The 17302-nt window shown below is 44.7% G+C and overlaps 1 protein-coding gene across 3 annotated transcripts in view; it reads left to right on the forward strand.

Annotated features, from left to right (window-relative positions):
• Positions 1 to 17302, forward strand: part of ankmy1 (ankyrin repeat and MYND domain containing 1) — a 93753-nt gene that overhangs the window by 31257 nt on the left and 45194 nt on the right. For 2 of the 3 annotated variants that reach the window (XM_043701790.1, XM_043701791.1), the window contains exons 5-7: positions 1917 to 2081; positions 10818 to 11299; positions 11995 to 12166. In XM_043701790.1, the coding sequence (XP_043557725.1) occupies positions 1917 to 2081; positions 10818 to 11299; positions 11995 to 12166 (819 nt within the window). The remainder of the gene's footprint in view (positions 1 to 1916; positions 2082 to 10817; positions 11300 to 11994; positions 12167 to 17302) is intronic. The other variant, XM_043701792.1, reaches the window with a different exon arrangement.

A 17302-nucleotide genomic window follows, 5' to 3' on the forward strand; every position in this document is an offset into this window, starting at 1 on the left:
CAGCACCAGGGACCTGGGTTCAATTCCACTCTCCGTTGACTGTCTGTGTGGAGTTTACACATTCTCCCCGTGTCTGCATGGGTTTCCTCCCACAAACCAAAGATGTGAAGGTTGGGTGGATTGGCCAATCCCCACGCTAAATTGCCCATAGTGTCCATGAATAGGTGGATTAGCCATGGGAAATGCAGAGTTACAGGGAAGAGTCTGGGTGTGATGCTGTTTGGAAGGTTGGTGTGGACTTAATGGGCTGAGTGGCCTGCTTCTGTACTGTAGGGATTCTGTGATTACCTAGAAAGGGAAGAGAGGCTAGAATTATTTATCCTTTGCACAGGGGTGGTTAACAGAGATTTAATTAAGGTATTTAAAATCAAGAAGGGTTTTGATAGAGTAAATAATGAGGAACTGTTTCCCAATTCAGAGGTGTTGGTGACAAAGTGCAAAGTTAAAAGAACCAGTGGCAATATGTTTATGACCAGATGAGGAGGTGAAATTGGCTCCCCTTTTTTCTAATCCCCTCTTGGTCAGTCACAACAAAAACTTATATTACTTTTTTTAGCACACAGCTGCCACTCTTTAGTTAAACTTAATTAGCCAGAGGAAAATGAAGGACCCAAAAGATGGGTTTTCTAAAGTGGAAAGATGAGGAATTTTATTATCTATTAATTCTGAAAGTATAATCAAACCATAGTCTCAAACAATGCACACAAACATAGGTAATAGTTAAAAAGGAAAAGGTATATGGTGGCTCAGTGGTTAGCACTGCTACCTCATAGATCCAGGCACCTGGGTTCAATTCCAGCCTTGGGCAACAGTCTGTGTGGAGTTTGCACATTCTCCCTGTGTTTGCGTGGGCCTCCTCAGGGTGCTCCAGTTTCCTTCCACAGTCCTAAGATGTGCAGGTTAGGTGAACTGGCACTGCTAAATTGTCCATAATGTTCAGGGATGTGTAGGTTAGCTGCATTGGTCAGGGGAAAGGATAATAAGATGGGGGAACGGGTCTGGGTGGGTTGCTCTTTGGAGGGTTGGTGTGGTCTTGTTGGGTCGAAGGGTCTGTTTCCACACTGTAGGGATTTTATGATTATAGATAGGAAAAATAGGTCAGGTCTTCAGACTGTCTGATTTTAAATTGGAAGCCGATTGTTTAATAGTTGACTTGGATTCTTCAGCAGCTGCTAAGTTTGTCGACAACCTTGAGTTGTCAGTGAATGCTGGATTGTGAGAGACAGGGAGAAGAGAAGTTTGCAGTGTCCTTGCTGTTATCAATTCATATTTATTTCTGTGTCTGCTTTTCTACTCAAAGCAGTCGTTGATATAGTTCCATTGATAGTTCCTGAGTCTGCTCCATTGTCTTTCCAAGTTGACAGTTGTGGGCAGTCCTTTGATGCCCAAAATGTCTAACTCATCACCGCAATATAAACTAAATTACAGATGGGAATTCTTTCATTGCTGATTTAAAGAGATTGGTTTTGTTCATCACATGTGTGTTCTCAGGACTTACCTCAATTTGGGGTCAGGTTAGCCATTTTATTTCAGTATTTGCCGCTTTTGAAAACCAGGTTTAGTCTATAAAATCATATGATTTGCATCAGAAACTTGAACATCAATTGTTCATGTTTACTATCATCGTAGCAGTAAGAGGAAATAATTTTTTCACATAATAGATTGTTGTGATCTGGAACAAACTGCCTGTTAGGATGGTGGAAGTAGGTGATTCACAAAAGAGAACAGGAAGAAATACACAGAGTTAAAAAGTAAAGTGGCAAGCCATTCACAAAGAGTAACAACGTGGGATTAATTGGTTACACCAATGAGCCAACGCAGACATGATGGGCCCTTCTGTTCAATGTATTCTCTGATTCTGTCATTGCATGTTCATCCCACCTCATATAATGCAAAATTGAAACAATGTTTTGCAGGCTGTCTGCAATGACTCGATCATCAACCTGCTGCTTGATAATGGAGCCAATGTGAATAAGCTGAACAACGAGGGTGTATCTGCGCTCAACTACAGCTGCATACATTACTATCCTTCAGGCTGCTTTCTTCACAATGAGATCTACAGACTCACAAACAAAAAAGAGGTTTGTTTCACTTGAAGCCAGCACTGGATGGTAAGAAAACTCCCTGAGTCCGGTTGCCTTTTGGTAAGACCATGTGCAGCACAGTGGCTCAGTGGCTAGCACTGCTGCCTCACAGCGCCAGGGACCCAGGTTCAATTCGAGTCTCAGGTAACTGTATGGAGTTTGCACCTTCTTCCCGTGTCTGTGTGGGTTTCCTTCGGGTGCTCCAGTTTTCTCCCACAGTCCAAAGATGTGCAGGTTAGGTGAATTGGCCACGCTAAATTGCCCATTTTGTTCAGGGATGTTTTGGTTTAGGTGCATTAATTAGGGAATAAGTGTAGAGTAATAGGGTCTGGGTGGCATACTCTTCGGAGGGTTGGTGTGGACTTGTTGGGCTGAATAGCCTGTTTCTGCACTGGAGAGGTTCTAAAAAATAACAGTTGTGGACTTATTGGGCCAAATGTTCTGTTGCCACTCTGTAGGAATTCTGTGATTCCATGAAAAGGTAGAGGGATAGAATGGCTGATATGTTTCCTAAACTCATTCTCCTGCATTCTCCCCCTAAAGCTTGATCCACTTACTAATCTATCTACCTCCGTCTTAAGTACATTAAATGACTTGGTTTCCACAGCCCTCTGCAGCCATGAGTTTCACAGATTAACCAGCCTCTGACTGAAGACATTCCTCCTCATCTCAGTCCTAAATCCCTTTACCTCAATCATTCGGGTAATCCTGACAGTGTGCTGTCAACATGACCTTCAAGGTCTGAAACCACCTTTCCAACACTCTTAGTTTTACTTTAAACAGTGAATAGTTGTTGGCCTCTTGAATTTTCACAGATTACTGCAGGGGATAAATCTTTTCTGTGTTGCTGGTTTAAATTAAGCTGGGTGAGAGGTAGTTTACCTTGTGTCATAACATTTTGGGGGCTCGTCATCAGGATTTGAACAGTTTGGGGGCTTTCGTCCGAGATTTGAACTGCTTTAGACAGATTTAAATAGATTTGGGGGTACGAAAAATCCCAGCAGATATAAGCACTTGCTAGTTAGTGTCGTGAATCTTTAAATAAAACGTAAGTGAGACAATTTGTTTAATTTTGGTGACTTATGATTGATTCAATGAAAAGTGAAAGAAGTGGCTCTTAAAATTGCTAAAGAGGTTCTGGGATTTGAATATGATTCTCAAAGTTGCCAAGAAAATTTAGAAGGAATGAAAAAGGCCATACTTTTAGAATTAGCAAATAAGTTAGATTAGGATATAACCAAGGACAAAAGTAAAACTGAAATTGTCAGGGAGTTACTCAAACATTTAGGTGTATCAGAGAAACAGACAAGTGCAGTAGAGGTAGAGAAACTTAAATTACAATTGAGGAAAATGGAGTTAGAAGATAAACAGAGAGAGAGAGAGAAAGGGAAAGAGAAGTTTCTTAGCTGAGCAAAAAGAGAGAGAATTTGAACTTGAGAAGTTGCGACGTAGTCAGCAAAGTCAAGTTAACAGGATGGAGATTAAAGGAGAAGGTAGTGATATATACAAACATGTCAAAACTCTGCCACAATTTGATGAGAAAGATGTTGAAGCCTTCTTTATATCATTTGAAAAATTGGCTTGGCAGATGGAGTGGTCTGAGGATTTATGGGTTATGCTAGTTCAGACTAAACTGGTAGGCAGAGCTAGTGAGGTATTTGCCATAGTGTCAGATGAGGGGTCAAGAGATTATGAAGAGGTTAAGCAGGCTATTTTAAGTGCATATGAATTGGCGCATATAGACAGCTGTTCAGAAACACAAAGAAGGAACCAGGTCAGACTTATGTTGAGTTCAAAAGAACTAAACATAGTCATTTTGATAGATGTGCTTTAAAAATAGATAGGACCTTTGAGGCTTTACGCGAGATTATTCTGCTGGAAGGAGTTTAAAAACTCACTTCCAGAGGTAGTAAGAATTCACGTGGAGGAACAGAAAGTTCAGGAAGTGAGAAGTGCAGCAGAATTAGCAGATGAATACATGTTGGTTCATAAGACAAGCTTCCTTCCAGAATTTCATCCTGTGAGGGATAGACATTGGGAAAAGAGAAGATTCTACACTACTAAACCAAGAGTAGAGAGCACCGGTAAGATTTTACCGCAGGTTAAAGAAGCCCAAGAGGGTTGACAGGAGGTGAAAGGCCTCAGGTGTTTTCACTGTAGTGGAGTGGGACACAGAATTACAGTACCGGTGGTTTCAGAAGGGCACTGAGCAAAGGTATTTTCACTGCTAGAAGGTGGGACAGGTAAAGTCACAGTGCTAGTTGTTAAAGAAAGGTGCTGTGGGAAAAGATGAGGTAAAAGAAGCTAAGCCAGTGGCATTGGTGAAGGTAGTAGAGGAGACCCCAAGAAGAGCCGAGGAGCTGCAGGAGAGTGCACAGCCTAGGCAGGGGCAGGGTATGGAGTTGGTACCTGATCTCTACAAAGAATTTGTCTCTGTGGGTAAAGTTTACCCAGAAAGAACAGGGGAGAAGGACAAGGAGTTATCATTTTGAGAGATACAGGATCTAACCAGTCGCTGATAGTAAGGGATGAGCGAGTGTACACTCTTTCTGTTACCTGAGAGTGTGGTAATTTGTGGGATAGATGGACAGAAATTTAACATCCCCCTATGTAAGATCAGGTTGGAGTGCCAACTCAAGACTGGGGAAGTTACAGTGGGAGTGATTGACCAACTGTCAATTCCAGGAATTCAATTTGTTCTTGGGAATGATTTGGCAGGATCCAAGGTGGGAGTGACACCCTTTGTTGTGGAGAAGCCCAAGGAAGACCAAGAAACTGAGGAGTTAAAACAGAAATATCCTGCTATTTTCCCAGACTGTGTGGTAACCAGATCCCACTATCAGACGCCACAGCATGAAGCGAAAAGTAAAGAGAAAGATGAAGGAGTTGAGGTTCAGTTAGTGGATACCTTGTTTGACACAATGGTGCAGAAATAACCTGAACAGGCAGAGGGTCAGACAGAAGTATTTTCTCCTGAAAGGCTAAGAGACTTGCAACAGCAAGACAAGACAATAAAAGATATACATGTGAATGCACACTCTGAAAAGGAGGCAGAGAATATTCCTGAAATTTTTATGTGAAAATTTTCATCTGGATTCTTTTTTTAGTTATTATGTGAAAGATAGAATCCTAAGATGGAAATGGAGACCACAGCAGGTTAGAACAGAGGAGAAATGAGCTGAAATGCACCAGATTGTGTTGCTGGTAGTGTACAGATAGGAAGTGTTACAGGTAGCACATGGACTACCTGTCAGAGATCACTTAGGGGTACAAAAGACTCAGGCTAAGGTACAAAAACATTTTTATTGGCCTGGAATGCACAAGGATGTGGTTAACGTTTGCCGTACGTGTCAGACATGCCAAAGGTAGGTAAGTCTCAGGCGGTAATAAAACCAGCACTACACAATGCTCACATTTGAAGAATCTTTCATGAGGGTTATAATTGATTGCATAGGGTCCCCTCCCGAGAACTAAAATTGAGAACCTGTACTTGTTAACCATAATGGATATGTCTACTAGATTTCCGGAGGCAATTCCATTACAGAGTGTCAAGGCAAAAAGGGTAATAGAGGAGTTAGTAGCTTTCTTCACACAGTATGGGCTACCCAGAGAGATCCAGTCAGACCAAGGGTCAAATTTTACTGCTAGGCTGTTTAAGGAGGTTATGGATAGCTTAGGTATACAGGTGCAGCACTTTAAATCCAGTGCGTGTCATCCTGAATCCCGTATGAGCCCCAAAACTGTTATGACATGGGGCAAACTATCCTACTTAATTTAAACTAGCAACAGTGAAAGGATTTATCCTGTGCAGTAATCTGTGAAAATTCGAGAGGCCAAGAACTATTTAAAGTAAAAACTAACAACTTTATTTCTTTAAGTCGTTAACTAACAATTATTTACAACTCCTTCCTCTAACCTATCTTTTACCTTTCCCTCTACAATACTAGTCTGATAAAATCCCTGAGTAAGATTTACCAAAAATCAAACTTCAAAAGCAGGCAGCTGTCAAATCTTCCCTTCGTATCTTCCTCGGTAGATTTTCTTCTTCTTAGGGATTTCTGCTTCACAGGTCTTTGATAGATAAAGGTACCTTTAAGAGAGCTGTGTTTTGGGCAGTCTGTACATGCTGGTGGCTTAGCAATTCTCCCCCATCTGTTCAGTTGTTTTTGGTTTTATATCCCAAAGCATCGGATTTTTTCATTGGTGTTAATGTTGTCAAAATGCCAACTTCAATCTTGATTGGAGTTTGGTATTTGGGGGTATAATTTAAACTGATTAGTCAAATTCGAACTTGTTTTTTTTTCTCCAGGCATCCCAGCTAATCTAGCTGTTTGACCAACTGTTACATTTAAAATTTTTCAGTACTCTCTGCAACTCTCTAAGTCTTTCAACTCTCTTAAAGGTACAGTCCACCCACATCTGCATAACATCAGTTACCTACTTCAGAACCCTGAGGTGTTGGTCCAGGTGATTTATTCATCTTCAGACCTTTCAGCTTCCCAGCACCTTCTCCTTAGTGATGATCACTATACTCACCAGTGCCCCTGAAACTCTTGATGTTCTGGCATGCTGCTGGTGTCTTCCACCATGAAGACTGATGCAAAGTAGCTATTCAGTTCCTCTGCCATTTCTTTGTTCCCCATTACTACTTCAGCAGCCTCATTTTCCAGTGGTCCAATGTTTAAATGCCAATCCCTTTCTCGCTACATCTCTGCCATACCCACATCATACCTGTCATTACAAGCTCTCATTTACCTTGTTTCATATACTACATGCATTTAAGTACAACACCCTCAGTCCTGCATTGACTGCTCCCCTTCACATAGTTGTCCCCTCATCTGCTGTGCTTAAAGTTAAATTCCTGACCCTTTCCACATTCTCTGTCCTATTACTTGCTCTGGAAGCTTTAACAACCTTTCCTGAGCCCTCCCCACATTTAACTTTTATCCATAATTTTCCGTGCAATGGAAACCACATCCCCCCGCCCGGCCCCCCCACAATTGAGTTTAAAGCCCCATCCACAACCCGATTTATACAGTTCACCAGGAGTCCAGTTCCAGCATGATTCAGGTGAAGACGATCCCATCGGAACAGTTCCCCCCTTCCATAGTACTGGTGTTACTGTCCCATGAACTCAAAACCTGTTTCTCCCGCACCAATCTTAGAGCCACACGTTTGCCTTTTTGATCTTGTTGGCTGTGTCCCAATTAGCTCGTGGCTCAGGTAGTAATCTAGAGATGATAACTTTTTAGGTTCGGCTCTGCAATTCAGCCCCGAGCTGCTCATATTCCCTCAGCAGAACCTCGTTCCTCTTTCTGCCTATTTCATTGCAACCAATGTAGTCCATGACAATTGGATCTCTCTCCTCCCACTCCAAGTTCTTCTACAGCCCAGGTGAGACATCGTGAACCCAGGCACCAGGCAGGCAACACAGCCTTCAGGATTCTGCATCCTGGCCACAGAGAACAGTGTCTATTTCCCTGACTATACTATCCCTAATTACAACTACCTTTCTCGTTTTTCCTCCTGTCTTGACTGCAACTCAGTGCTGTGGACAGTTTCCCATCTTCCCTATAGCCTCGGCTCTCGTTGACGTAGGAGGCAAGAATGTCAAACCTGTTCGACAAGCTCAAAGGCTGAGGTTCCTTCAGCACTACCTCCTAGATCCCTCTGCCTGCCTCGCTCGTAGTCACATACTTCTGTTCCTGACCACTGACCAAATGCAAATCTAAGGGGTGGGACTGCCTCCTGAAACTATTCCCCCTCCATGATGTGTCACAGTGTTTGCAGAGAATCTAGGTACAGTCCTTAGGTACAGAATAGAGAAATTAACAAAAATAATTTGCCAGTATTTGGCAGATTACTGGACTGGCCAATGAGACAGCAGGGATTAGAGAGTTTCAGCAATTGATGTAAACAGGAGAGCAATGGATTGTACCTTTCCACCATCAATCATGGCCACCCCCAATGACGCCAGGCTCCATCTTCCCAGTTGAGCTAAGGATACCTCTCAATGCCACTACAGCCTTGTTGGCACTGGTGGTCCACCATCTTGTTTTTCAAGAAAGATGGAAGTTTTTCGGTCAGTGTAATCTTTTGGGGCGATGTTCCTAGCATAGCTGACAGTATGTGCAAGATGGGAGTTTTGGGAACAACGCTTGAGAAAATGCTGGGTGTGTGAGTGTGAAATGAAGTGTACGAGCTCCGGATTCATAGAGAGATTTCCTTTTCCCTATTCTTTCACAGGACCTGGACATTGCTGGCGAATCATTTGTTTTCCATCCCTAATTGCTGTCTGAAATCAGCGGCTTGTGAGGCCACATCAGAGGCTAGTTGAGAGGCAGCGAGGCTGATGGGTCTGGGTCATGTATAGGTCAGATCAGGGAAGGAAGAGAGGTTTCTTTCCTTCAAGGGCATTGGTGAATGAGGTGGGCTTTTGCGATAGTCAACGCTGGTCATTGCCACTGAGAGTAGTTGGTATTGCAGGTTTCTCAAATCATTCAATTTAAGTTTTGGATTGTTGGTCGGTGAGATATGGTATACTCTGCAGTGACTGAGGTCCCATTATGCGGTTGGTGTGCTGTGGCAATTCAAGATGTATTCACCTACCTTGATCATCACTGTGAGGCCATTGGAACTTCTTGTGCAGCCAGTCCTCAGGACTGTCCGACACAGCGATCTGATCCCACTCCCTCCTCAAAGCCTCCATCTGGAGTCTACTTTCCCTCCTGAGGATAACTCGGCGAAAGTGGGTACAGCAGATGCTGGAGATTAGAGTCAAGACTAGAGTGGTGCTGGAAAAGCACAGCAGGTCAGGCAGTATCCGAGGAGCAGGAGAATTGACGTTTCGGGCAAAAGCCTTTCATCAGGAACCTTTCCTCCACTGCCCCTCCCCCACTCCAGCCTCCAGTGCATGGTAGCTGGGATGTCTTGAAGGGGTACGTAAAATGAATTTTTCTCCTTTTAAAAGATTGGCATCAAATTGTTCTGACCTCCTGTGAGTTTGCAACAAAAATACAAAATGGAGCCTGTGTGATTGGGACTGGCTGCACACAGGTAAATAGGAAGACAGTGTATTGCTGGGGAAACAGCAGCTGTAAGTTCTCCTGGTACATGTGTCCCTGAAAGTATGTAGGTACAGTTGGCATTGGTGTATTGGCCTTCATAGTGAGAGGATTTAAGTTCTGGAGCATGGGTGTCTTGCTGCACTTGAGCAGTGCCTTGGTGAGACTAGACCTGGAATACCGTGTGCAGTTTTGGCCTCTCTGTCAGAGGAAGGATGTCCTTGCGAGAGAGGGAGTGCAGTGAACATTTACCAACTTGATTCTCTGCGAAGAGGTTGTATCGGTTAAAGATTATGTTCACTAGTACTCAGAGGCTTAGGGGTGGGAAACCTATAAAATGGGAGTCCAGAACTGGTTCTAGATGTGGGGTAAACCATTTAGGAGTGAGATGCAGAGAAACGGTTTCATAGAGAGTGCTGGGCCTGTAAATTCACTGCCACAGTAAGCAACTGAGGCAAACATATTGTATGACTTCAAGATAAAGCACTTGGTGCTTAAGGGATCAATGGGGTATGGGGGATAAACGGGAAAAGTTGGATGGTCAGTCATGATCATAAAGAATGGCTGAGCAGGATCGAAGGACCGATTGGCCTAATCCTGCTCCTAATTGTCTATGGTTCTGTGTAGCTTGTCCCTCCCGCACCTGTTTTGGCTTTCAGGGACACTCACAGCCTTGGAAGGCAAGCCTCTGTTTGCCACTCCAACAGTAAGCGTTTGAAGTCGGCTGTGACATGCGGATGTTCTTCCATTTGTGCGGTTTTCACTCCCTGGAGGGTCACTGGCCTTACGTTTTAGAGTGGAGACACTCAAGTGTTTAGACTCTGGGCTCATTTTACAGAACCTTGCCTCTCGCCATTTTCAGCCCCCACTCTAAAGTACCAAACACTTCAGGCTGTAAATTCAATAAAAGCTGTCTTCCACGTGAAGCATCTCACGATTGGAAATGGCATATCGCAAAAAGGAACCCACCACCCTTCTCCCAACCCCGCCCAAAATTTACACTCACCTTAGCCCCACGCTCTCTCCTAGGTCTGATACAAAAAGGGTCTCAGTTTAACAAAGAACAAGGAAAAGTACAGCACAGGAACAGACTCTTCGGTCCTCCAAGCCTGTGTCAATCCAGATCCTCTATCTAAAACTGTCGCCTGTTTTCAAAGGATCTGTATCTCTCTGCTCCTTGCCCATTCATGTATCTGTCCTGAAGAAGGGCTTATGCCCGAAACGTCGATTCTCCTGTTCCCTGGATGCTGCCTGACCTGCTGTGCTTTTCCAGCAACACATTTCCAGCTCTGTCTAGATACATCTTATATGATGCTATCGTGCCCACCTCTACCACCTCCGCGTTCCAGACACCCACCACCCTCTGTGTAAAGAACTCCTTAAACTTTTCCCCTTCAACTTTAAGTCATGACCCCTAGTAATTGAGTTCTCCCACTCTGAGAAACAGCTTCTTGCTATCTACCCTGTCTGTACCTCTCATGATTTTGAAGACCTCAGTCAGGTTCCCCCCTCAACCTCTGTCTTTCTAATGAAAATAATCCTAACCTATTCAACCTCGTCGAGAATCCTGCGCTTGCCCCTCAGTCACTCACTGATTTTTCCTGCTGAGGTATTCACAATCACTTGCATTGTGGTGAGAGCTCACTTTGGATTCTTTCCCTGTCTCCAGCCTCCCAGTGCGACCGAAAGGAAGGTAGAGGATCTGGAGATGGATGACGAACTGACAACGCAGGTGAAGATGGCTAAAAGGCTCTCAGTTTACGACCGCAAGATAAGAGTTGGCAGCATAAGCTTTAAGAAGGCTTCATTAGTTGCTTCACAACAGGAAGAGCTGACGTGGAAAGAGGAAGAGGATGCGCACGTACATGAGCTTCCGAATTTTGAAGAATCTCTAGACGATGAGACTACCATATCAGAAATCGACGAGGAGAGTCTTATGTCACCATCAGTAGGGCCTCCCTCAACTGGTTACTTTGAATCCACACGGAGCGTTCACCATTTTCAGTTCAACGTAAGTGGCCGACAGCTGCAGCAGGCTGCCCACGTCTTAAGTAGGAACCAGCGTTTCAAGAGCTCGGCTGGGAAATCTATGATGACACCTGATTTCAAACACGATGAAAAAGTGTGGCGGATAGCCGCGATGAAATCTGAGTACGTGCAACAAGAGCAAATATTGCCTTACCCGACGGGGACTGTGTCGCAAATGTATGCCCCTCAATCTGACCCAAAGCACGTTTTCAGCTCGCCCCATTTGACCCGGATCAAAAGACCACCCGAATAGATTTTCCATCAGTTTCTGTTCCCCATCCCTTATCTTCCTGTGTAAGGCCCATTGCGAACAGAGGTTCAAATTCAGGGCAGGCTGCACTTGAGAATTTCACGAAAATGCCTAACATTGAGTGGCTCGCATGGGGATGGCATCAGCGCGATCTGCAATCCAACCCCAAGATTGGTTTTCTTTTGCCTGGGTTACTCTAGTGTGTTAAGGCTTCATTTCTTTTTATAGTATGTACCCAGGCCTATACCTGCTAACTTGTCATAGGGATTCCAACATGCAAGTTCCCTGCATCGGCCCAGATTAAATTCTTACTGCCTCCTGCTCTATTATTCAGCACAGAGTCAAGGCTGAGTCACCCTCACACTTGCTCCTATTCTATTACTAATGATATTGACCTCTCTGCATCAAGTTAATGCTTCATTGCCCCATTACTGCATGCTCGTCGTACCCAGTCGAGTTTGACCCTATGCTTCTGCATTAAAGATAGTCAATCCTTGATTTGCGGAGGGTATTGTAGATTAAAGGATGGCATAAATCTATTTTTTTTCCAAATGTTTCCCGTTCCCAGGCACCAGAAGAGAAGGGAAATCATCATCCTGCTTCTCCGACGAGGAGCAGATCCCAATATTTCCACTAAACCGATACCAGTACTCTTTCTCGCCATGTTGGCTGGGGACCTCAGCTCAGTCAAAATGCTACTGGAGAGAAAGGCAGATCCAAACACCCGTATTCGGTCACAGGTAATGCACCAAGCCAGCACAGCGAAGGGGGTAGCCATATTGATATGATTCGACATGTTAACCAAGTGCAGGGGACAGCATGACCTTTCTTCAACAACAGCACACACTGAAGCAGTTTTGAACAGCTGAAACACGCTTCAGAATAGAAAATGGTTGAAAGCAGATCCAAAGATTGAGTTTTAAGAATAGTTGACAAAGAGATGGTTGGTAGGTTTGAAATGAAAAAAGGGGAGGGGGGGGGGCTACACGGTGGCTCAGTGGTTAGCACTGCTGCCTCGCAGCATCGGGAACCTGGGTTCGAATCCAGCCTCAGGTGACTGTCTGTGTGGAGTTTGCACATTCTCCCCATGTCCTCCGGCTGCTCCGGTTTCCTCCCACAGTCCAAAGCTGTACTATATTGCCCATAGTGTTCGGGGGCATCAGGCTAGGCGGGTTAGCCATGGGAAATGCAGGATTACGGGGATTATGCTATTCGGAGGGTGGGTGTGGACTTGTTGGTTGGAACGGCCTACTTCCACACTGTAGGGATTCTATGAAAAAGGATGATGGTGCAAGGCAAAAGGGAATGATAATATGACAGATAAAGAGGACTTATAAACAGAAATTGCAGAATCATTACCCACAAGTGCCTCCCCTAAAAGGAAAAATGTCTGCAGTGGTTATGAAATGGCGAGGGCTCATTACTGAGGCTGGAAGACTGTGAAGTGTATTGTCCGAAAGATTTAGTGCAGTTTCTGTAGCAGGTTGAGGATAGAGGTTTGAGAGTGAGAGCAAGGCAGAGAATTAAGGCAGCTGGAAGCTAAGGGTCCCACTTGAGGTCTGAATTCTGGAGGTATATCTTGTGAGGAGCAGACCATCATGAGTGCGGGTAACTAAATTACAAGAAACACAATTTTATTCGGAACCAGTGCTTGGGTCCCTGGGTGGGGGTGAAAGGGCAAAGGTTGCATCTTCAGCACTAACTTGGAAAGGTGATGTAGAAAAGATGGGGTTTTCCAAGCCATTCAAAACGGGAGCAGGACTTAATGAAAGAGGAATGATACTTCTGGCACATGGTCACTGCTAATCCAGGTGTTTTGACTCTGATTGACAAAGGAGGAATGAATGAGATGATGGTTGTGTTGAATTGGAATGAATGCAGTGCATGCTTATGCTTCTGCTGTCTGCAGAGTACAGGGCACTGAGTGTTAATCTATATCACTTCCCGTACACACCGCACTATGAGCCCAACTGACAATCCTGAATTAATGGTCAGCTTAATTCTTCACACACTATGCAGCAAGTGTTGTCCAATTGCAAAATCTTATCTAATGATCACTGTGTTTTGCAAGTGCGGACTTGTTCAGTATCGGCTGTACCTTGGTAAGTTTGAACAGAGAAATGGGTGTGCTTGGCTGTTGACTGCCAGTCATCTTTAACTGATGTATTCTCGATGGGAATACCTCTACCAATCAGAGCACACTTGCTCACCAATTTGTCCTCTCCCTGGGCTTAAATGCTGCTTTGCTTTGATCTTTCTTGTGAATTGTCCTGGTGAGTGCAAAACAAAAAGCTTCAACAAGATGTTTTTTTTCCCCCAGCAGCATGACCACTTCTGTACTACAAAGCAACTAAGAGATGGGTTTGTTGGGGAAGATTTGGGATCCAAATGCATTGAGTAAGTGAACACAGGGGTCAGAGGGAGTTGAATTCAAACTTGCTGAGGATGAGAATCATTTGGTGCAGAATCTGAGAGGAGGCAGGGAGAGGATATACTGAGGTGTAACCTTGATAATGGGGCTCAGGCCATTACTTCAATGATTTGGACACTCCAGGCAACAGAAGGCAAGGCATTGACATTGACAGAACGTCAATGAAGGTGACCATAACATGGCTGTTAATGGCAGGGACACTGTTTGCAACCTCCTGATGTTGGTTCAGAGAAGGCTGTGATTGCAGGTTCATTGACTGAAGCCAAGGGGGAAGATGTGGGTGGGTGTGAGGAGACAGTCATTGAGACCAGGGTGAGTCAGGATGGAGGGGCATGCATTGGTGTGCTGGGGGATGAGAGAGTAAGTCAGTGATGGGAGGAGTGGCTGAGTCAGTGAGGAGGGGACGGTGAATACGAGTCAAGGTAAATGGACAACAAATGCTAGCCCATTGGTGACCCATATTCCATGAAAGAGTTAAAAAATAAGACCAGAAAAGAAGGGATATCTATGGAGTGTTTTGTTTTTCTTTCAATCTTGGGATGTGTGTGTTGCTGCCAGTTACTGTCTATCCTTAGTTGTCCCTTGAGTAGTTGGTGATGAGTTGCCTTCTTAAACCGCTGTAGTCCATTACTGTGGGTTGACCCACAATGCCATTAAGGAGGGAATTCCAGGATTTTGACCCAGCGATAGGGAGGAAACGATAATATATTTCCAATGGTGAGTGTGTTGGAGGGGAACTTGCAGGGGTGCGCGGTATTCCCATGTACCTTCTGCCCTTATCCTTCTCGATGGAAGTGGTTTTGGGTTTTGAAGGTGATGTCGAAAGAGCCTTGAGGGTGGCATGGTGGCTCAGTGGTTAGCACTGCTGCCTCACAGCATCAGGGTTCGATTCCAGTCTCGGGTGACTGTCTGTGTGGAGTTTGCACATTCTCTCCGTGTCTGCGTGGGTTTCCTCCGGGTGCTCCGGTTTCCTCCCACAGTCCAAAGATGTGCAGGTTAGGTGAATTGGCCATGCTAAATTGCCCGTAGAGTTAGGTGCATTAGTCAGGGGGAAATAGGTCTGGGTGAGTTACTCTTCGAAGGGTCGATGTGGACTTGTTGGGCTGAAGGGCCTATTTCCAAGCTGTAGAGAATCTAATCTAATCATAAGTTAGTACAGTGCATCTTGTCTATGATTCACACATCGCTGCCCCATTGTAACTTCAAAACGAAGGGAATGCATGTTAAAGATGGTAAGAGTTCAGCAGGATGCTTTGTACTGCATGGTGTCAAACATCTTGAGTGTTGTTGGAGCTGCACTCATCTGGGCACGTGGGGGGTATTCCATCGCATGCTTGACCTATGCCTTGTAAATGGTTGACAGACTTTGGGGAGTCAGGAGGTGAGGTACTCAATGCAGGAGTTCTAGCCTCTAACTTGAGTTTGTAGCCACAGCATTAAGATGGCTGGACCAGTTCCAATTCCTGATGAAGGGCCTTTGCCCGAAACGTCGCTTCTCCTGCTCCTCGGATGCTGCCTGACCTGCTGTGCTTTTCCAGAACCACACTAATCTTGACTCTAATCTCCAGCATCTGCAGTACCCACTTGCGCCCAGTTCAGATTCTGCCGATAGTGAGGAATTCAGGAATGGTAATGGGAGATGGTGTAGACACCACACCTGGGAAACTGGGCGGCACGGTGGCACCGCGGTTAGCACTGCTGCCTCTAAGCGCCAGAGACCCAGGTTCAATTCCCGACTCAGGCGACTGACTGTGTGGAGTTTGCACGTTCTCCCCATGTCTGCGTGGTTTCCTCCGGGGTGCTCCGGTTTCCTCCCACAGCCCAAAGATGTGCATGTCAGGTGAATTGGCCATGCTAAATTGCCCGTAGTGTTAGGTAAAGGGGTAAATGTAGGGGAATGGGTGGGTTGCGGGTCGGTGTGGACTTGCTGGGCCGAAGGGCCTGTTTCCACACTGTAAGTAATCTAATCAAAAAAACATTCATGGCACTCTTAGCATCACCCCAAAGCTCTGTGATTGGAACCTGGAATTGGATGGTGGGATGGGGGTGAGATTTAAAACCCACAACTCACCGTCTCACTCTGTCCTCCCTTTATCTTCGGTATTGTTCTCTGAGCAAGGAGCCCTCATCCAGGACAGTTTCATTGGGCATTACCGTGTTGTTGCCTCACATCTACCAAGTCCCATTTCACCCAGTTCCTAATCTGAAGCAGGACAAAGAGCAATGTGGGAACATACCAACAGGAGTAGGCCATTCAGCTATTCAAAGACGCTTTGCCATACTCAATAATGTTGATTATCCATCTTAATGCCATATCCCTCAATATCATTAGTGACTAGAATTCTACCAATTTCTGTCTGAATCAAACTCAGTGAATCAGCTTCCATAACCCTCTCGGGCTGAGGAGTACAAAGATTTACCATCCTCTGAGTGAAAGAATACGTCTCTATCTCGCTCTGAAATGGATTGCCTTTTAGTCTGTGTTATGGACCAGGCCAGAACCCCTCAAACCATTTCAAAAAGATAGCCCAGATCCTAACTTTGCTGGTCATTTTAAACAGATGTATAGTGGTTATTCCAGGAGAGAATCAGCTAGTCAAACCACTTAGTTTTAAACAAAACAGAATTTAATTACAAGATTACTGAACGAAACACAAAAAAACAGACAACAGATTACCGAATAACTTATCCTATCCAAAAACCCAACAGCCATTCCAAACTTAATGATGCTGTTCCAAAATACTCGCAAGCATCCCCATAGTGTTAGGTATAGGGGTAAATGTAAGGGTATGGGTGGGTTGCGCTTCGGCGGGTCGGTGTGGACTTGTTGGGCCGAAGGGCCTGTTTCTACACTGTAATCTAATCTAATCTAATCTAATCTAATGTAATCTAATCTAATCTAATCTAATAAACACCCCTTGGCAGAAAAGATAAAATCAAACAAGGTCTTACAGGCTTGATGTTAGAGAGAGAGAGAGAGACGACAGTAGCCTTTCCTCACACACCCACACTCACAGCTGCATTAAACCAAACCAAAGAATAGCTGCTAGAACCGGCCACTCCCCTTTCATTATACAAGTGCTTTTTCTTTTCAAAACTTGAAAGCCTGCTGTCTGAGGCAATATCGGTTAGCTGTAAACAAATTGGCCCTACCATCCATCCAAACTCAGACCAGTCGGAACCTTTCGTTGTTTACAACCTCTCTGAAAGACAACCTAACCTTGCCAAAGGAACATCTTCATCACAGTCTGATACTGTGTCCCCTGATTCTAGGCCCCCACATCAACAGGTAACACCCTTTCTGCAAATACTCTGTCAATCCCGTTGAGAATTTTCCTACACCACCACCTACCCCCCCCCCCCTCATTATATTTCATATGACTGTGTCCTGTCCGTTCCTGCCTGTCCAAATCCCTGAGGAGCCTCTTTGCATTCCCTATACACC

The sequence above is a fragment of the Chiloscyllium plagiosum genome, chromosome 13 (assembly GCF_004010195.1).
Source record: "Chiloscyllium plagiosum isolate BGI_BamShark_2017 chromosome 13, ASM401019v2, whole genome shotgun sequence".
In the NCBI taxonomy this organism is placed as follows: domain Eukaryota; kingdom Metazoa; phylum Chordata; class Chondrichthyes; order Orectolobiformes; family Hemiscylliidae; genus Chiloscyllium; species Chiloscyllium plagiosum.